The sequence below is a fragment of the Chroicocephalus ridibundus genome, chromosome 5, assembly GCF_963924245.1.
Source record: "Chroicocephalus ridibundus chromosome 5, bChrRid1.1, whole genome shotgun sequence".
In the NCBI taxonomy this organism is placed as follows: Eukaryota; Metazoa; Chordata; class Aves; order Charadriiformes; family Laridae; genus Chroicocephalus; species Chroicocephalus ridibundus.
In genome coordinates this window covers 6,388,640-6,407,707 of record NC_086288.1, presented here as the reverse complement: position 1 = coordinate 6,407,707, position 19,068 = coordinate 6,388,640, and the positions used below count along the sequence as shown (strand labels likewise).

At 54.8% G+C, this 19,068-nt stretch overlaps 1 protein-coding gene across 2 annotated transcripts in view; it reads left to right on the top strand.

Annotated features, from left to right (window-relative positions):
• The window catches only part of FRAS1 (Fraser extracellular matrix complex subunit 1), a 167,370-nt gene extending 150,526 nt beyond the window's left edge, over positions 1-16,844 (top strand). For both annotated transcript variants that reach the window (XM_063335505.1, XM_063335506.1), the window contains 17 exons: positions 148-295; positions 1,188-1,393; positions 1,872-2,028; positions 2,950-3,150; positions 4,496-4,683; positions 4,873-5,148; positions 6,151-6,383; positions 6,764-6,924; positions 8,508-8,722; positions 10,134-10,284; positions 11,259-11,366; positions 11,535-11,694; positions 12,448-12,564; positions 13,216-13,382; positions 13,700-13,905; positions 15,106-15,252; positions 16,216-16,844. In XM_063335505.1, coding sequence (XP_063191575.1) covers positions 148-295; positions 1,188-1,393; positions 1,872-2,028; positions 2,950-3,150; positions 4,496-4,683; positions 4,873-5,148; positions 6,151-6,383; positions 6,764-6,924; positions 8,508-8,722; positions 10,134-10,284; positions 11,259-11,366; positions 11,535-11,694; positions 12,448-12,564; positions 13,216-13,382; positions 13,700-13,905; positions 15,106-15,252; positions 16,216-16,791 — 3,417 coding nt within the window. In that variant the 3' untranslated portion in view covers positions 16,792-16,844. The remainder of the gene's footprint in view (positions 1-147; positions 296-1,187; positions 1,394-1,871; positions 2,029-2,949; positions 3,151-4,495; positions 4,684-4,872; positions 5,149-6,150; positions 6,384-6,763; positions 6,925-8,507; positions 8,723-10,133; positions 10,285-11,258; positions 11,367-11,534; positions 11,695-12,447; positions 12,565-13,215; positions 13,383-13,699; positions 13,906-15,105; positions 15,253-16,215) is intronic.
• The last annotated feature ends 2,224 nt before the right edge of the window (positions 16,845-19,068 follow it).

The window sequence follows — 19,068 nt, the reverse complement described above, 5'->3', positions numbered from 1 at the left end:
CCGGATTTATCTAGAACGTCGTTTCCGTTGATTAATGAGTTCAGAAAAGGCCTGACGTAATGACTTTACATTGGACACCCAAATGTGAGTGCCGGGAAGGGTGAAAACCTTGCGTCTCTAAAAGCAAGACTTCTGCTTTCCTTCTAGGCCTGCACTCTGACAATCCTGGACGATGCGCAGTACCCGGTGATAGAAGGGCTGGAGACATTCGTTGTTTATCTCAGCTCACCCCATGGAGCCGAGCTGACAAAGCCATTCCAAGCGGTCGTGGCCATTAATGACATCTTCCAAGATGGTAGGTTACCCGTGGCAGCTGTACCTGGTCAATCCTGGCCTCTTCCTTAACACTTCCACGCAGCAGGGGGCTAGTGCGAGTTAGGTTGTTTCTCGGCTGGATTTAGCCTATTTTCCTGGGATCCTCCCATTCCATTTGTCTGCCCTTTCTTTCCATGCCTCACTGGCCGCTAGAGCTTGGAGTTTTCAGAAGTGCAGAATGAATTTTCCCGTAGCGTTCCCGCACTTTCAGCCACGCTTTGCCTCCTCTGCTCAGAGCTCAGTCCTTTCTGGGAGCTAAAGTCCCCCTTACTACGTGAGAAAGTCTCACTGCACGTTTACTTTCTCCTGTGTTTTAACGTCTCCCGCGTTTGCTTGCCTAAGGAAAGCACACACTGTATAATCGAACTCTGTAGTAGTCTCTAATCATTTCTGCCTTTGTACCTTTTGTTGAGGTCTGCCCTCTTTGCTGCGAGCCGTTTGTTGCGTGTCTGTCCCCAGACAGCAGGATAATGCTTTGAGACACAGCATCCATTGCAGGACTGAGTCCTGGTGTAATCCCTTCCTGACATGCCTGGCAAACACAGCGTCCCCGTATGGCTAACCCCGTCTTGTTCTCCAGCGCATTGCAACAGCACCAAAACGATAGGGAAGGAACAAGTCTCGTCAGCTCTTGAAGTTAGGTGCCTGAGAGGTGACAAGGAGAGACGCCTTCTTTCTGAAGCGCTGCAGGGTCTCGATCTTGTGCTCTGTAGAGGGTTGATGGCAGTAATGGTCGCTTGTTTGTTTGAAACCAAATCCTGCGTTGAGGCACAGTGAAGCCATTTATTCTCCCAGGGGGTTTGTGTCTCGATTAGCTCCTGTCTCTCTGTGGAGCTTCAACGCTGCTTGACTCTTTTTATTACCTCCTGCAGTACCGAGCATGCAGTTCACCAGGGATACGTACACAGTGAAGGAGAAGGAGGGTACTCTGCACATCCCCATCTTCCGCACCGGGGACCTGAGCTACGAGTCCTCTGTCAGGTGCTACACCCAGAGCCAGACAGCAGAGGTCACGGAGGACTTCGCGGAGAGGAGAAATGCGGAGGAGTCTCGCATCACTTTCTTGAAAGGGGAGAAGGTGAGCTGAACCTGGCTTCTAGGGAGAACGAAGCGCCATTGATGAGAGAGGTTCAGATGTCCTCCTCGACTCTGTGTTGTCAGAGGGAGCTGACAGAGGCTGTCCAAACTGGTCTCATAGATGCTTAAAGTCACAAATTCTTCTGGTCCTGGCAATATGCAAGTTGTTGAAGGGGTTGTTTGTTTCGTGATAAAGCTGGTTAAAACATGAAATGCGAATCCTCTGTGTCAGCAGGACTCGGGATTGTTGTGGCAGAGGGCTGTCGGTTTGTGGAGGTAGATGTTTTCGCTGCTGTGCCTCGTCATGTAACACTGTGGTTCATCCACACTGAAGTAGCAGCCTTAAAAATAGAAGTGTTTCTTCCAGGATTGACAGTTCTCGGACATTAAACCCTAGATAGCGAAGTACAGTGAGGCCGTTAAGTGGCTTCATCAGATTTATGAATGTTTGCCGTTCTCTCCCGCTTACTTGGCTTCAGGTGAAGAACTGCAGTGTTTATATCAGTGACGATTCTGCCTTTGAACCAGAAGAACAGTTCCAGGTCTATCTTGGTAGCCCGCTTGGAAACCATTGGAGTGGAGCTAGGATTGGGAAGATGGATGTGGCAACCGTAACTGTCACCAATGACGAAGATGGTAAGGGAGGACACTCGGCAAGGATGTAGGATGCAGTTCCAAGGTAGTCAGCACAGTCTCATCAACAGTTTGCGGTTTAATTTAGTACATGTAAAATGCCTTTGGTGACACGGTCACAGCTCTGTGTGCAGGTCACTGACGTGATGGCTTTGTGCACTCCACTGGTTTTAAGGGAAGGATTGAATAACGGTGGCTCGAACCCACCATTTGTCCCATTTCCCATCCCCCTGCAGTGGCACTGGCAGTTGCTGTGCTGGGAGACGAGGCCTTCCCTCCACAGCGTGACAGCCTGGAGAGATCTGTGGGAACGCCGGGTCCCTCCGGTGTGACTGACAGTGGGGGCTGTAGCACCATCGTGTGGCCTGGATTTTGTGTAACCATAGAGTAGTTTGGGTTGGAAGGGACCGTTAAAGTCCACCTAGTCCAACCCCCCTGCCATGAGCTGGGACATCTTCAACTAGATCAGGTTGCTCAGAGCCCCGTCCAGCTCCCTATTCCCAACCTGGCCTGGAGCGTTTACAGGGATGGGGCACTGACCACCTCTCTGGGCAACCTGGGCCAGTGTCTCACCACCCTCAGTGTAACACATGTCTTACTTTTATCTAGTCTACATCTTCCCTCGTTCAGTTTAAAACCCTTGACCCTCGTCCTGTCGCCACAGGCAGGGGACGGGAGAATCATTTGCCATCCTCCGTAGCCAATACGTGCGCTGAGTTTTGCCCAACCCTTACCCTGATTTGCATCCAACCCTTACAGCTGCAGTTTGGGCCCCTGCTTTGAGGAGCCCCTTGCTCTGAAGGTGTGTAGATAGTGTCTAAAAGGAGCTGAGCTTAGCCCTGCCCGGTTGCTGAACGCCCTTTACGTGTAAAGAGTCACCTGCTGTGCAAACCTGAGGCTTTTCCTTCACTGCTGTTTCTTTAGCACCCACCATTGAGTTTGAAGAAGCTGCGTATCAAGTACGGGAGCCGCCTGGCCCGGAGGGTGTCGCTGTTCTAAATGTCAAGGTGGTCCGGAGAGGGGATCAGAACAGGACCTCGAAAGTCCGCTGTAGCACCCGCGATGGCTCAGCTCAGGCCGGAGTGGATTACTATCCCAAGAGTCGAATGCTCAAATTCAGCCCAGGTAAAGGGTCCTTGGAGGGAAGGTGGCATCACCAGTGTCATTTTGTGTATATCGGAAAGGAGCATTGAAGGGAAATACTTGCGAGATTTGGAAAAAGCCACTTTTTGCACGAGGTTTACAAGACAACACAGGTCTAACTGCTCCCAGGGAAGTGAACTGCATTAGCCGTAAGAAGGCATAATACACCCTGAGATGTGGGGGTTTAGTATTCGATTTGGGGTTGGATCTTGGGGTCATCGTGGTCTTTGCGGGAGGAAACACCTATCCAGCATTTCAGTGGCGTGCAAGACTTCTCCCCTTTCCTTGCGTGAGACCTGTCCTTTCCCCTCTCCCTTTCTGGTTGCCTTCTTGGTTCAAACACGCTGGGCTTCTGAGCACCAGCCCTCTCCGCTCGGTTAAGCAAAGTGCCAAGCTGCTGCCCAAGCAGGGGAACAATGAAAAGGCGGAGGGAATGAAAGCCCGGCGGTGGTGAGCTCTTTACCGAGCAGACCATAAATGCCTAAGGGGACAGAAAGATGGTTGAGACTTTCTGCTCACTGGAACTGATGTCGCTTGAAAAAATGGGAAGGCCGTCCCACATCTTGCCATATTTTCTCTTGTGTACAACATTTCATCCCTTCACAGTGCCCCACGGGATGGGAAGGATCTGGGGTTTGGTTTGTTTGTGGGGTTTTTTTCTGTTTTTTTTGGTAATGTATTTTAAATAGAGCACTTACTGTGCGGTCTTTTTTTAAAGTGTGACTCTTCTGGGCTGCAGCCTTGCGCTCTGCTGTGGCTGTAATTTTTTAACGCAAAAAGACTGAACTGTTAAATGAAGGGTGATCAGAACAGAGGAAGAAGAGCTAGAATCGGGCAGGCGAGACTAAAGTGCTCTTCAGAAGACGTAAGGCTCAGCAGAGATCTTTCAGGATCCAGTGCAACAGCTCAGACCACGTTGCTGGAGCGAGAAGCCCTCACCAAGCAGTTCTGCATACTGGCGTGAGAGAGAGCAGGGCTGCCCACAGCAGGGGTGGGGGACGTACTTCGAATCGTAGGTTTTTACTACAGACAGCTAATACAAGACGGGCATTATTAATCCTCGGGCGGCATCTGCTAGTAAATCTTATCACCCCATCAGTTGGATCAGTTGTCATAGCTGGAGTTGTATGTATAGAGTAGACTCCTGGGCAGACAGGGCTAAATTATTAGTAGAAATGAGCGGAAATAAAATCTATAATGCGTATTTTATCATAATGATTCAGTGGTCATATCCTAGCCCCGCTGTGCGTTTTTTTCGTGGGGACTTTAGAGCAATATCTGATGATGAATCGAGTTCTCTCTGTTTCTCTTGCATTTCCTCTCACAGGTGTGAACCACATCATGTTTAAGGTGGAGATCATGTCCAATGAAGACCGGGAGTGGCATGAATCCTTTTCTCTGGTGCTGGGTCCAGATGATCCAGTGGAAGCTGTTCTTGGAGAGACCAGCACCGCAACAGTGACTATTTTGGATCAGGAGGCAGCAGGGAGCCTGATTCTGCCAGCTCCTCCCGTGGTAAGTTGCCCATTGCAACGGATGTGATTTAGAACCCCTCCAAGTACAGACTGAAAAAACCCCAGTGGGGTTTCCGAAATAAAATTAAGAGCTGCGATGATGTAGCAGGCTTGGAGTGTGTGGGAAGGATTGCCTTTTCTGCCCCTCCCCTCGGCACCAGGCGAATGCTGCCATCTTGCGTCCGTACAGGTCGTCACCCTGGCTGATTACGACCGGGTGGAAGAAGTCACCAAGGACGGTGCTAAGAAATCCCCTTCCCCAGGCTATCCCCTCATCTGTGTCACTCCTTGTGACCCTCACTTCCCCAAGTACACGGTCATGAAGGAACGCTGCAGCGAGGCTGGGATCAACCAGTCTTCCATACAGTTCAGCTGGGAAGTAGCAACCCCCACGGACGGGAACGGAGCCAGGTCGCCTTTTGAAACCATCACCGACAACACACCGTTCACTAGCGTCAACCATAAGGTACGTGGCCAGGTGAAGCCGCAGGAGCGCGTGGCGTCAGAGGCTCAGTCTGTGTGCTGTGTGGTCACTCACATGTGAAACGTGGTTGCCTTCCTGCAGCTGAAAAGTCACGCGCCTGAAAAAGTGGCTGCGCCCAAATAAGAGCTCAGCGCCCCGACGTGACCTGTGTTAGCAGGGTTTGGCTGGGGGGATTGTCCGCTTTCCTTCCGTCCCGCTCGAGTTGCGGGAAGGGCAGAGCTCAAGTTACGAACCGCTCTTCCTTCAGGCACTCGGTTTGCTGCACTGCTCCGTGTGTGGCCCGAGACTTCTCTGTCCCTGGACTGCTCACGTCCTGCCCCACAAACAGAATTACTGTTTTCCCCTGGGGGCTTTTCCCAGGCGCTCCCGACTGTGACGTCTCAGCTCTTCTCAGGCATCCAGGTGTGTTTCTAGACCGTGCCAACTCGTGCGTGAGCCTGAGACATTTTTAGTGGGTAGCGCACACTTCAGTTACGCAGAGTTGAAAACGTAAAATCTCCTCGGGTTTGGGAACTGGCCTGAGACATCCGGGTGCTTCCTTGGGGATTATTGTTTTTCTTTTGGCTTCAGAAAACTTAGCGCTGTTCTTCACTGAGCCTGCTAAAAGCACCACTTCTGTTGACGTGGGAAGCAGCAGTGAACGTTCAGACGCTTCAGGAAATCCCTGGTGGCAGGAGACAGATGGAGCCTGGCAGATCATAACAGTTCAGGCTCCCTCTTCCCCTCCCTTCAGCATGTGGGCAGAGTTTGGAAGCTGTAAAGCACCCGATATACTCGAGTATCTACTACAGCGTAGGGAGCAAGAAGCCGACCACATCTGCGTGTCCAAGCGTTGGCACAGACACGCTCCTGGTTTGCGTTTGCCTGTGCCTTGGCTCCGTGCGGCCTCGAAAACAGCAGGACAAAGTGATTTTGTACGCGGTCGGAGGTTGCAGTGGTGGTGTCTGACCCACCTGCGTGTTTCTCCCTCCTCGTTCCCTGCAGGTGCTGGACAGCATTTACTTCAGCCGGCGGTTCCACGTGCGCTGTGTGGCCAAGGCTGTGGACAAGGCTGGCCACGTGGGCACCCCCCTGAGAAGCAACGTGGTTACCATAGGCACAGACAGTGCCATTTGTCACACTCCTGTGGTCGCAGGGACAGCCCGAGGTTTCCAGGCACAGTCGTTCATCGCCACCCTGAAGTACTTGGATGTCAAGCACAAGGAGCATCCCAACAGGTAGGAGCCTGGAGAAGGGGAGAGCGCAGTCCGTCAGCGGGGTTACGGAGCTGGCTTGGGCCAGGGAGAGAACGTGTGTCTGAAACCACGTCCCCCCACGCGCTGCGCCCTCTTGAGCAGCGTAGGGTGCTCAGGGTAGTGCTCCCGCTCGCTTCCTCGCACCCTGCTCTGCTGAGGGGGTGCCCTTTCCCTCAGGCAATTGGAGCTGGTGGGACAGCTCAAGGAGCGGGTGTGGAGATGGGAAAATCCAGCTAAAACTAAACATCAGGCTGCCACCAGCGGGCTCAGCCTGTCTGTGCTGGGGGGTGAGGGGGAATGGCGAGGCTCCCATGCCCGCCAGGGCTGCTTTTTCCTGCTCTCTCATCCCCTGTTTGTTCCAGAATCCACATCTCGGTGCAGATCCCCCATCAGGATGGTATGCTGCCCCTCATCTCCACCCTGCCGCTGCACAATCTGCATTTCCTGCTCTCCGAGTCTATCTACAGGCACCAGCACGTCTGCTCAAACCTGGTCACCATCAGGGACCTCAGAGGCATCTCAGGTAATCTTTAAAGCCAGCCTTTGCTTTCTGAACTCGGGGGCGGGGAGAAGCCAGTAAAGAAATGCAGAGAAAGCAGGTTTTGTCTTCCTCTGGGCTCTCTTGCTGTTATGTAAATAATTATTAATCGTCCTGTACTACCAGCAGCGAACAGAGTTGCCCAACAAAGTTGTCTTGAGACTGTTTAAAAGATAACAGGGTTAAGCGACGTTGCTCTGTTTGAGGAGGTTGTAGGTTCACACCATGCCGGTGTTTTTCTGCTCTTCAAATCTGTCTTGCGATATCCATGCGGTTAGAGGAGGATCCGCAGGAAGCGGATCACTGTGTCTGTGTCGCCGAGGTCTCCCGCCTGGCAACAAGAAGCAGCAAAAGCAAATTCGCTGCTGAAGGAAATGCCAGAGCCAAAGAAAAAAAGCAGTTTGTGTCTCTGTCGCTCAGGGCAATGTGGTCCGCGCTTGTCCCGTGGTGGGCAGGGGGCGGTTGGGCTTCATTCTCTTCATTTCATGCTCAAGCTGTTCTGCGTTTCTTAAAGTTTAACTTACACCTTTCGTTAGAGTCATAGAGTCATAGAATCATAGGGTTGGAAGGGACCTCTGGAGATCATCTAGTCCAACCCCCCTGCCAGAGCAGGGTCACCTAGAGCAGGTTACACAGGAACACGTCCAGGTGGGTTTTGAATGTCTCCAGAGATGGAGACTCCACCACCTCTCTGGGCAGCCTGTTCCAGTGCTCTGCCACCCTCAGGGTAAAGAAGTTCCTCCTCATGTTTAGGTGGAACTTCCTATGTTCCAGTTTGTGCCCATTGCCTCTTGTCCTGTCCCCGGGCACCACTGAAAAGAGCCTCGCCCCATCCTCCTGACACCCACCCTTTAAGTATTTATAAGCGTTGATAAGGTCACCCCTCAGACGTCTTTTTTCCAGACTGAAGAGACCCAAATCCCTCAGCCTTTCCTCATAAGAGAGGTGTTCCAGTCCCCTAATCATCTTTGTAGCCCTCCGCTGCACCCTTTCCAGCAGTTCCCCGTCCCTCTTGAACCGGGGAGCCCAGAACTGGACACAGTACTCCAGGTGCGGCCTCACCAAGGCAGAGTAGAGGGGGAGGATGACCTCCCTTGACCTGCTGGCCACGCTCCTCTTGATGCACCCCAGGATGCCATTGGCCTTCTTGGCCACCAGGGCACATTGCTGGCTCATGGTCATCCTGTTGTCCACCAGGACTCCCAGGTCTCTTTCCACAGAGCTGCTCTCCAGCAGGTCAGCACCCAACCTGTACTGGTGCATGGGGTTGTTCCTCCCCAGGTGCAGCACCCTACACTTGCCCTTGTTGAACTTCATAAGGTTTCTCTCTGCCCAAGGTTAGTAGGTTCGTAAGTTTGGTTTTTAGGATTCTTACCCCATTCCTATAACGTTTTCCCCTGCGTATATCCGGTTTGACTTCTAGGATAATGAAGGGAGAGGAGCCCATTCAGTTCTTAACGTAATAAAAGTCACTGGCGTGATTTGAGAGTGAAAATGGGACCTCAGTACTTGGCTTCAAGCTCTTTAAAATCTGGAGTGCTCAGTGTCCTGATGTCTCTTAATCCCAGAGGCAGGGTTTCTGGATGAAGTGACCTACGACAGCATCGTTCTCGGTCCCGGCTATGACCGCCCTTACCAGTTCGACCCCACCGTGAGAGAGGCCAAGACAATCCAGCTCTATAAACACCTCAACCTGAAGAGCTGCATTTGGACTTTCGATGCTTATTACGACATGACTGAACTAATCGATGTCTGCGGAGGCTCTGTCACCGCTGACTTCCAGGTGAGAGGCCGTGTTTAAAAACTCTTCCACGTAATCCATGATCTTTCTCAGTCCTTGGGCAAAGGTCCACTTCGTGTTCCTGTCCATTTGCTGCCTCGTACAACGGGAGCATGGCTTTTTCCCTCTTTTACCTAGAAAAGAACGGTGCTTTGTGAAATGCACTTGATGAATTTATTTTCGTCGGGTAACATCAATTTTATTCTCTTAATCCTCAAAGCACTGGTAAAACATTTATTTTAAATACAAGGATGTATTAGAAACACAAAACATTCTCGTCTGTGCTCAGTTCTTTTACAATTTTGGCTGTATTCTTAGCCAACGTGAATGAGAAAAGAACAGAGCAGAGGCACATCAGTTTGTACTCCGCAGCGGAGCGAGGTCGTGGGAATTTTTAAGTAATTTCTTCTTTAACTGACTGGCAGACCAAAAGCCAGAAAATGCGAATCTATAAAATAACAGCTTTCGCTACTAGACGCTTCTCACTGCCCTCTCACGGGTGGATTACACATGCACATCCCGCTCGAGTGAATATTTCATCTGCGTTACGTTCTTGTATTAAATTCCCAGTCTGAATGTTAGGGCCAACGTCATCTCTTTTAATTCCTGCCAGTTTGGAATACATGGTTAACTTTCCTTTTATAGCTCCAAATTATTTGCACAGATCCAGAGAAGCTGCGTAAACCGAACAACTGCAGAATTTAGTACGTGGAGACTGGCACCAACCGGTCTGGAATGTCTCCCGGAGCTCTCTCGGGGCCTTGGGGAGTACGGCTGCGCTCTGCAGATAATAAATGGTGTACATCGAGCCGGAGAGCTGTGGTATTTCAAATCCTCTTAGGGCCAGTCCTGAACAAGCAGAATTGCTTATTTTTAATTCACGGAATTGGAAACTGGGAGGAGGGGGGGAGGGTTTGAGGCGAAGTTGTGACCGCAGCTCCTTTTGTACCATGGCACCGGTGTGTTTCAGCACCTACCCTTATTTAAAATGCAGGTTTGTCTAAAGTATCTACAGTTCAAGCTAAGGAAAGTTCAGACAATCGTCTCTGAGTTAATTGTAGTGTATAAGGAGCGCTCTGCGCTTGCATACTTTTTACCCCGCAGTCCATTATTATTTTTCAAATGGCAGGCCGGCATTAACTTTATTGCAAACCGGCTAATTGTTTGCCAATAACGCTCAGTCTTTATGGAGCAATGACGTTCTGTAGCTTTAGAAATACTTCGTCCCCACGTTATCCTCCCTGTGTTTAGGGCGTCCACGGTCCAGAACTAAAAAAAGCGTCTTCTGTTGCAGGTTCTCTGGCTTTTTTTCCCCGTTTGCAGAGCAGAACGCGAATGCCGTGGGTGCTGCGAGTCTGGGCCGGTGTCTCTCCTTTGGAAGGTGCATAACCACCTTTTTGGGGTTTATTGACAGGTACGGGACTCCGCTCAGTCCTTCTTAACAGTCCACGTCCCACTTTATGTGTCCTATATTTACGTGACAGCGCCGAGAGGTTGGGCATCTCTTGAGCATCACACAGAGATGGAGTTCTCCTTTTTCTACGACACTGTTCTCTGGAGGACGGGTAGGTCCGAGGCATTTGAATTGTTTTGTTCTGGGGGTTGTTTTTTTTTTCCTTTCTCTTAGTTTCTGCGCTGCCACCGCAGTCCTGAGCATGGGGTAGCACTCACTGGAGTGAAGAGCGCGCGGGCTGAGTCCGGGTACGCCTGCATTTGTGTAAGCTTGGCGAGGGGGCTGTCGTTTCCCCCCGAGTTGTCACTGGGACCCAGAAAGTGCTGCAGGAAAAGAGCTGTCTCTTCATCAGGGTCTCCACAACCAGGCAGAGGTTGCTCTCCACGGGATATTCGGAGTGACTTCTCCGACGCTTTTCAGTGATTCTCATGCGGGAGCTGCAGTCACCGGTTCTTCAGCCTCCTGGCTCTCATGGATGGACTTTTTTCCGTAGTATCCCTAAATCATTCCTATCCTCTGCTGGCGGTTGCATCCAAGACCTTACATCCATCCGTCTGTGTGTGGTTTATCCTGTGCCTCCGAGTCTTCTATTTCCAGCTTGTTAATTTTCCTTTCCCACGATACCTGGAGCCTGTGTGTGCTGTGAACCCGAGCCTGCGGCCCTGAGCAGAATTGCGGCTCAAAGGGCTACGAGGAACAGACAGTGCCTCACCTTGGAGTGCCTTCTGCCGGCGGTGACGCCAAGTGTTGTAGAGGAGGGACGCGCAGAGCTTTGTTTGTGGCGGGCCACTCAGGAATTAAGGCCAGGAGTAGCCAGAAATAACGATCTACAAGTTATTATGTTAAATAAGTTACATTCCCAGGCTAATCGTAGCAGGAAACCCAGTGTATTTCCTTCCTTTATGCTTAAGTGAGACTTAGGCGGCAGATGTGGGTAATGGAAGAAGTGTATAGCTGATTCACTGGAGAATGATCCCAATTAAACCGTGGCTTTTTGGAGCGCTCTCAAATGCTTCTGGAGCCCACCTGAGGCCTGACTGCGCTGCGTGGCCTCCCCGCTGACTCTGTTCTTGCTGCTCTCCACAGGGATTCAGACGGACAGCGTTCTCTCAGCCCGGCTGCAGATAATCAGGATCTACATCCGCGAGGACGGCCGGCTGGTTATCGAGTTCAAGACGCAGGCCAAGTTCAGAGGTGAGAGCATTAGCCCTGATGAAGAAAGAAATCAAGGTACAAATACAGATCCGCTCTGAAAACAGGTAGCGGAACAAGCCCCTCTTGCCGTGAGGAGTCCCTCTGGGCTGAGGTGTGCAGCGTGGAGCGTACTCTGCCTTATCTGTCACCTCCTTGTCCTCGCCCCAGGGCTTTTCGTAATGGAGCACCACAGCCTGCCAGACGTCAAGTCTTTTTTAATGACCCCAGACCACCTGGGAGGGATCGAATTTGACCTGCAGCTGCTGTGGAGCGCTCAGACTTTCGACTCTCCCTACCAGCTCTGGAGAGCAACCAGCTCCTATAACAGGTGAGGACAGCGGGTTCAGCCACCTTCGGCAGCTTCCCACAGCGCAGTGTTCTTCTTAAGCCATGAACGTGCGCGTAGGCGAGAGCAGCAGCGGAGCAGTTTCGGATCCCGGCCGGAGAGAGCAATCCCTGTCGCCCTTTCGGCAGCCACAGCGATAGCGCGGAGCGGCCGGGAGCCAGCCTTGCTCGAGGCCTCAGAGCTGGAGCACGCAGGGCGCCGCTCTCGGGGCTGAAACGCTTCTCTACTGGTTGTATAAGTAGAGGGGAAAATCAGTTCATCTCCTTGTAAATGCATTTTTCTAGCAATTAAGGCAGCGCGTAGGTAGATACCAGAGGTGACAGTGTATTCAAGGCCGTTCTGCAGTCTGCCAGTTAATAGCAGGGTTTCTTGGCCACGACTGAATTAATCGGTAGCACTGTGCTTGGTGGAGGTGGGTGTGCTACGATTTAGTAATATTCGGTTCACTTTTTAAAAAAAAAACCCTTTTCATTATTGGTTCTGTGTGTGACTGCTTATTCTTACAGTCTGTGCTCCTTGCACAGAGGGGCGAATGAAACACCGCAGGTCACATTTGTCCCTCCTGCGACTGCTGGAGGCGATGGACATCTCTGGGGCGAGGGAGAGGTCCTGCTCTGAGCTTTGTCTTGCCTGCTTACGCCACTTGCAAAACGGTGGATGTTAGACAAACCCCTCAGCTGGGCGAACAGCTGGGAGTCTCCTTCGGTGACCGCAGCGTCTCCCGTCTGTTCCCAGGAAGGACTACTCTGGAGAGTACACCATCTTCTTAATCCCCTGCACTGTGCAGCCCACGCAGCCCTGGGCAGAGCCCGGAGACAAGCCCCTGCCCTGCACGGCTCACGCTCCCGAGCGGTAAGGAATCCCCGTTGTCACGGCAGCGGCACGGTTTCAGCCCGTGTGCGGGTTGTTGGCGTGGTCCCAGCAGAGGTGGGACACACTACAACGGCAGCAGGAAGGGGAAAGGGGAGGGGAGGAACCTCCCCTTTGGCTCAGGAGTCCCCCTGTCACCGAGACCGTCCCCCTCGGGGTCTGTTACTCCTGAGCGCAAGGCAGGCGTCTGTGCTTTCTCTTGAAAAATAAAACTTTCTTAAAAACAGTTGCCTTCACCTGTGTGCCTGCCTTTCCTCTGTCACACCTAGCGAGACTGTGGACACCCCGAACAGGGGCTGCCCTGGGCTGTCCTACGTCTCGGCGAGGGGTTTTCAGCCCCGGGGGCTGCAGAAGCCCGCGGGGCCTCGGGTCGTCCCCAGACAGAAAGAAAATCAAACCTGTTCTGTCCCCGCACAGAAAGAAAGTCGCCGATCAACCTGTTGGCTTCAGCTGGTCCCGCAGCATTCCCGGAAAACTGGGGCAACGAGTCCTCTTGGGCTGGATACCAGCCTGGACTAGAGTAGGCTAGAAATAGTGAAGCAGGAGGGAAGAAAGGGGTGAAGCACGCTGCAGGTAGCTTCGCGCTCGTCCAAACTAAACCTCTCCTTTCTCCTTTCGTTGTCCCGATTTTAGATTTTTGATCCCGATCGCCTTCCAGCAGACGAACCGCCCGGTTCCTGTCGTCTACTCCCTGAACACGGAGTTTCAGCTCTGTAACAACGAGAAGGTCTTTCTGATGGACCCCACCAAGTCCGAAATGTCTCTGGCAGAAATGGATTACAAAGGGGCTTTCTCAAAGGGTAGGATTTGTTTTCTTTTTCTTTTCCTGTTCTGCTTGTACCTCGTGTTTCTCTGTCTTCACAGCTTCCGTTCCTCTGAAAGAAGGGTAAAACCCGCATTTGGCTTTGCCTCTTTTACAGCAAAAAATGGCATTTGGAGCGTGTTACAGGCCTGTAACGGCAGGACAAGACAAGAATGTGCCCTGGCACGGCATTTTGTCACCTGCACGCACAAATCAAAGCCCTTCAAAACCCAGCGCCGTGGGTAGTTTGGCTCCAGCAATGGTTCTCTCCTGTTGGAGAATTTAACCTGACCGTTTTCCTCCCGACCTCCGCAGGGCAAATCCTGTACGGCCGCGTCCTCTGGAACCCCGAACAAAACCTAAACGCCGCTTACAAACTGCAGTTGGAAAAAGTCTATCTGTGCACGGGCAAGGACGGCTACGTGCCTTTCTTTGACCCGACGGGCACCGTCTATAACGAGGGGCCCCAGTATGGCTGCATTCAACCCAACAAGCACCTGAAACACCGATTTCTCCTCTTGGTAAGTTTTTTGCGGTGCGCAAAACCGCGATGTGGAATATCGTGTGTGATCGCATCCGGAGAAGCCTGGTCTCAGCCTCTTGCTGACCTCACGGACCTGGGGTCGAAATGGCCTCCCTGCTTGTGGGGGGAGGCATTGCCCACGTTGATATTTAGCTGCGGTTAGCTATTTCAGTCCCGTGTTCTCGCTCGCCCGACTGTCCCAGGCGATGCAGCGCGGTTGGTTTTCTCTTTGAGAACCCCAGGCACCCCCAAAACCGCCCCCCCAGCGTCCTGCAGAGTCGTCTCCCACCCTCCCAGCCGCCTGCGCCTTTGTGCAGCCACCCAAAACCAGAGGCAGAAGGAAGCGTGGTGCCCGCGCTAAACCCGACGGTTTAGCCTCCTCGTCTGAACGCTTCCCTCGGCCGTGAGGGGTCTCCAATACTTGCAAAACCGCCCTCTGCTTCTGCTTTCTTGGCGTTGTCTTTTTTCCTGACTACGAACAGATTCTGACTGCAAAGGGCTGAGCGGAGAAATGCGGTGGAGCTTTTGAAATACTGGGCAGAGAGGTGCAAACCGTGAAGGACAAGATCAGCTTTTCCTCGGTCTTTATCCATGAGTGTTTCTTAGTCTAACAAAAAAAAAAAAAAAAAAAAAAAAAACCCAAATTAGGAAGAAAAAGAAGTGAGGTCCCAAAATCTTAAAGTTTCCCATGATCTCTGCAACCCCGTGGCTTGCAGTTGACACACTGGCGTCGTATAAAGGGAGATTTATTTACCAGTGACACAGAAATTCTTGTATAAACCTACAATAAGCTCCCGGTGTGCGTTCAGCTCCTTTTACACGCTTTGTAATTAACATTTGCCAGCGTCCTCGCTGGCAGCCCCGCTCACCAGACGAGGGTAACGTTGATGGTTTGAGTTTGGATCAAACTCGCTGCTCAAATTCTTCTCCTCGTCTTCGGCTCTGCAAAGCTCATGTTGACAGAATCGGTGCTAAAACAGTGTGAAGTGCCTACAAATCCTATCGGTCATCAGTATTTCCCGCGCAGTAAGCTACGCGTTCAGAGAAGTGTCCGTACCCACGTGTGGCAGCGGGGACCGGGCATTTGGGTTCGGTTTCTGCAGCGGTAGGTGGGTGTTATTCAGTGACCTGGCTTCTGGCATCCCTTCGGCAAGACGACGGCGTGCGCTCCTCTTCATCACGCCTCTCTGATTTCCAGGACCGAAACCAACCAGAAGTGACGGATAAGTATTTCCACGACGTGCCTTTCGATGCCCACTTCGCTTCCGAGCTGTCCGAGTTTCACTCGGTAAGCAGCATGCCCGGCGTCGATGGATTTACTCTCAAGGTGGATGCTCTCTACAAGGTAGGTGCCAAGGGGTACGGGTAGCCCGAAACTCACTGCTCTGCCCAGGATGTGCCGAATCCTTTGTGAATGGTAGGCTCTGGGCCTGACGCTGCTTAGAGAAACCAAATTCATGCTAAGGTGGGTCTTGCAGCCTTCTGCAGCTTAACGGTAACCCTCAGCCGACTTCTCTGATGGTGTGGTGGGACGTGATGTCTCCACACAACACCACTCGTTTGGCTTGTGTTGGCCCTCCCCAGAGAGGCCCTCCTTGTAACTCGGTGACCTCTGTCTGCTGAAGGGGCTTAGAATCATAGAATTGCCGAGGTTGGAAGGCACCTTTCAGCTCATCGAGTCCAACCATCAGCCTGACTCTGCCAAAAACCACCACTAACCCGTGTCCCTCAGCCCCACGTCTACCCGTCTTCTAAATACCCGCGGCGATGGTGACTCCTCCGCTTCCCTGGGCAGCCTCTTCCAACGCGTAATAACCCTTTTCAGTGTAAAAATGTTTCCTAATATCCATCCTAAACCTCCCCGGGCGCAACTTGAGGATGTTTCCTCTTAAGGCATCTTGGCATTGCTGAGATTGTACCATAAATTAACAGCGGAGCCCGTTAAGAAGCAAACTCCGGCACAGAAAATGGAGATGAGGAATTTATGCTGGTGATTCAGATGATTTTTTTTTTCTTTTCCAAAGCACCCGGGAAAGCAGCTCTTTCAAAACATATCATTAATGTTCCTGAATTAATTATTGCAGTTGCCAAAGATGGAGAGCAAGACTGAGCACCTCACTCGGTGATAAATATTATTGCGGGTGCTCACAAAACCGCTGCGCTGCTTTTGTTGCTGTTTGCATGAGGAACGGGACACAAAAAAAAGCCCCAAAAAAACGCAACCAGCTTTTCCTTTCATTAAGAAAAAAGCTTGATTTAAAAGCCGTGGTTAAAATTCCCTTGCGCACCTCTCTTCCCGTTCTTAAAGGTGGAAGCCGGCCACCAGTGGTACCTTCAGGTCATCTACGTGATCGGGCCGGAGAGCATGGCGGGGCCTCGCGTCCAGCGATCCCTCGCCCGCCGCTGGCGCCGGGACCTGGCGGACGGCGCCGGGAGGCTGACGCTGGACGACTCCTTGGTCTACGACAACGAAGGCGACCAGACGAAGAACGGCACCAACATGAAGTCGCTGGTCTTGGAGCGGGAGGAAGCCGCCGTGGCAGCCTCCTTGTCCCAAGCCGGGGCTTCCCTGGGAAGCGCCTTCGCCGCCCTGGCCCTGCTGCTGCTGGTCCTGTCGGGAATTTGCCTCCTCACCCGCAGGTGTCGGAAGCTGCGGAGGAAGCGGGAGGCTGCCGGAGCCCCCCCGGAGGAGCACCCCCTCAACACCAAGGTGGAGCTGCCCAGGGGCGCGGGGAGGGCCCTGGACAGCCGGTACTGCACCGTCCGGAACGTTAATATCCTGCGGGAAGCGGGGGGTGCCTGCGAGGGGAAGGGCAGGAAGGTGAAGCAGGTGAACTTGGAAGTCAAAGTCCACAGCAATTTGCACGACGGAACGGAAGTTTAACGGGAGCGCGTGCATGCGCGCCCGCTTCGGTTTGGAAAAAAAGCTTTTTTTTTTTTTTTTATAAATTGTAAAAAAAAAAAAAAAAAAAAAATCCCAAAAAAGAAAAGCTAAGAAAAGTTGATGCTGGTATTTTTTATGCCGTGTCGCTCACCTCGGCGCTGCCGGGGCCGGGCGATGGCCGAGCTCTCCATCCATGCCTCCAGCCGGCTCCGGCTCTGCCGCTTCCCGGGGTGTCTGGGGGCAGCGTGGGGACACCCTTGTCCCCCCCCGGCGAGGAGGGGGAGAGCCACGGGGACCCTCCGCTGGCGGGGCTGGGGGACGGTTCCCCCCCTCGCCGGGGGATAAAGCGAGAAAAGCCACGCTCAAAACGGGGCAAAATCATGCGGAAAACCAAAAGGCGGATGGGGGTCTGGCGGTGGGGAGGGTCACGCTGGGGCAGTGGGGACACGATTGTCACTGGGGGGGTTGGGGGGGGTGTGGGTTGCCCCGTGTCGCGCGCACTGGAGCGCGAACTATGGGCCGTGAGCGGGGGGTCCTGTCCCTGCGCCTCCGCCCGCCCCCGGGGACCCCCTGGGGGCGCTGCGGGGGTGTCCGATGGCCCCGGGGTGCCCGAGCCCCCCCTCGCCCCGCGCCGCGCTCACCGCTACCGGGGGTGGTGGGGGGGCTGCGGTACCGCCAAACATCCACCAGATGGCGCTGCGCGGGGGCAGTGCCGGGCCGTGTCCGCCAGGCGGCGCCCTCCTTTGCGAGCGGGGGCGTCCCTGCGGCGTGGCTGCGCGCCCGCCGGGGGGCGCTGCCGGGCGGGAGGCGGCTGTGTGGGCGAGGCCACGCTGCCGTGACCACGCCCCCTTTCCGTCTGACCACGCCCCTAATCAGCCCCCCCCAAGTCACGTGGGTGGGCGGCTCAGGTGCGCGGTGGCCCCCCCCGAGGCTTCAAAAGGGCCGCCCGGCCGCCAGGGGGCGCAGCGCCCGCGGGGAGGAAGGGCGGAAGCGGCGGCCCGGGCCCGGAGGACCTGCTGGGTTTCGGGCCTGTCTCCGGGCTTCCCGGGGCCGCTTCCCGGGGCCGAGCGGACACCGGCGCCTCCGGGCGTGCTCCGGAGCGAGAATGCCGCCGGCAGGCTCCGGTGCGGCGGCGGGCGTACCGGCCGCTGCCCGCTCGGCGCCGCCTGAAGCTCCGCTCCCTGCCCCGGGGGCGGCGGCTGAGGCTCGGCCGGGGGGCACCGGCAGCTCCCGGCTTCCGCCGCGGGCTCAGCCCCAGCTCCGACCGTGACCCGGCGACCGGCCGGGGGGGCTGCGGTACCGGGGGGAGACGGGGTCCGGCGGGGCCGGGGGTCTCCCGGGGCGGCCGGTGACCCCTCCGGCCGCCGGCACCGGCCGGTTTCTCTTCCTCGGCCCTTTCCCGGAGCGGCCGCCGGCGGGACGGACCCCTCGGAGCGGTGAGTGCGGGGGCGGCTCGGGGGGGCTGGTTGGCTTTGCCCCGGGGCTCCGCTGCTTTGCCCCGGGGCTCAGCCGAGGGCCGGCGCCGGCAGCACCGGGCGCTGGGGCGGCTCCGAGCTCTCTTTAAATCCCTGGTTTTGTCTAAAAACCACCTTTTTCAGCCGGAAACGTGCCGCGGAGGGAGCAGAGGCCGCCGCAGGGACCCGTCAGCGGCCGGTGGAGCCGGGCAGGGGCAGCGGGGGCCGCCCCGGTGCCGCCCGTCCCTCGGTCGGTGCCGGCGGCCCCGGCGATGCCCGTGGCCGTGCCCCGGCGTGGGGAGGGCTCATCCCGGCGCCCGGTGAGTGCGGGGGGGGACCGGGGGACGGGACGCGACCCCGGCGGGGATCCCCGTTCCGGGGCTCCGTGGCTGCAGGGGGGCGTTCGGGGAGGCGGGAGGTCTCTGGTGTCCCGGCCCCTCTCGGGTGCGCGGTGCCGGGCTGCTGCTGCCGAGGGTCCGGGCAGAGCTGCCCGTGCCCGGGCGGCCGCAGGTTTGTCCGTCCCGGTGCCACCGGGAGCTGATTGTCCCACCTCTCTCCCTCTGCAGGGACGGACGGACGGACGGAGGAGCCCCGGGAAGGAGCCGGGCTGCCTGCGCCGAGGACAGGGGACACCCCAACCCGCGCCCCCCGGGAGACCCTGCGAGGACGGCAGCGCTCCAGCTCCGTGCGGCTTCAGGTCAGTTCTTTGGGCCTCTGTTTGTTTTGGGTCCTGCTCGGTTTGGGCCCCCGTTTGTGGGTTCGGGCTCCCATTTGTTCTAGTCCAGCTCCTGGATGGCTCCAGCTCCCGTTTATTTCTGCTCTG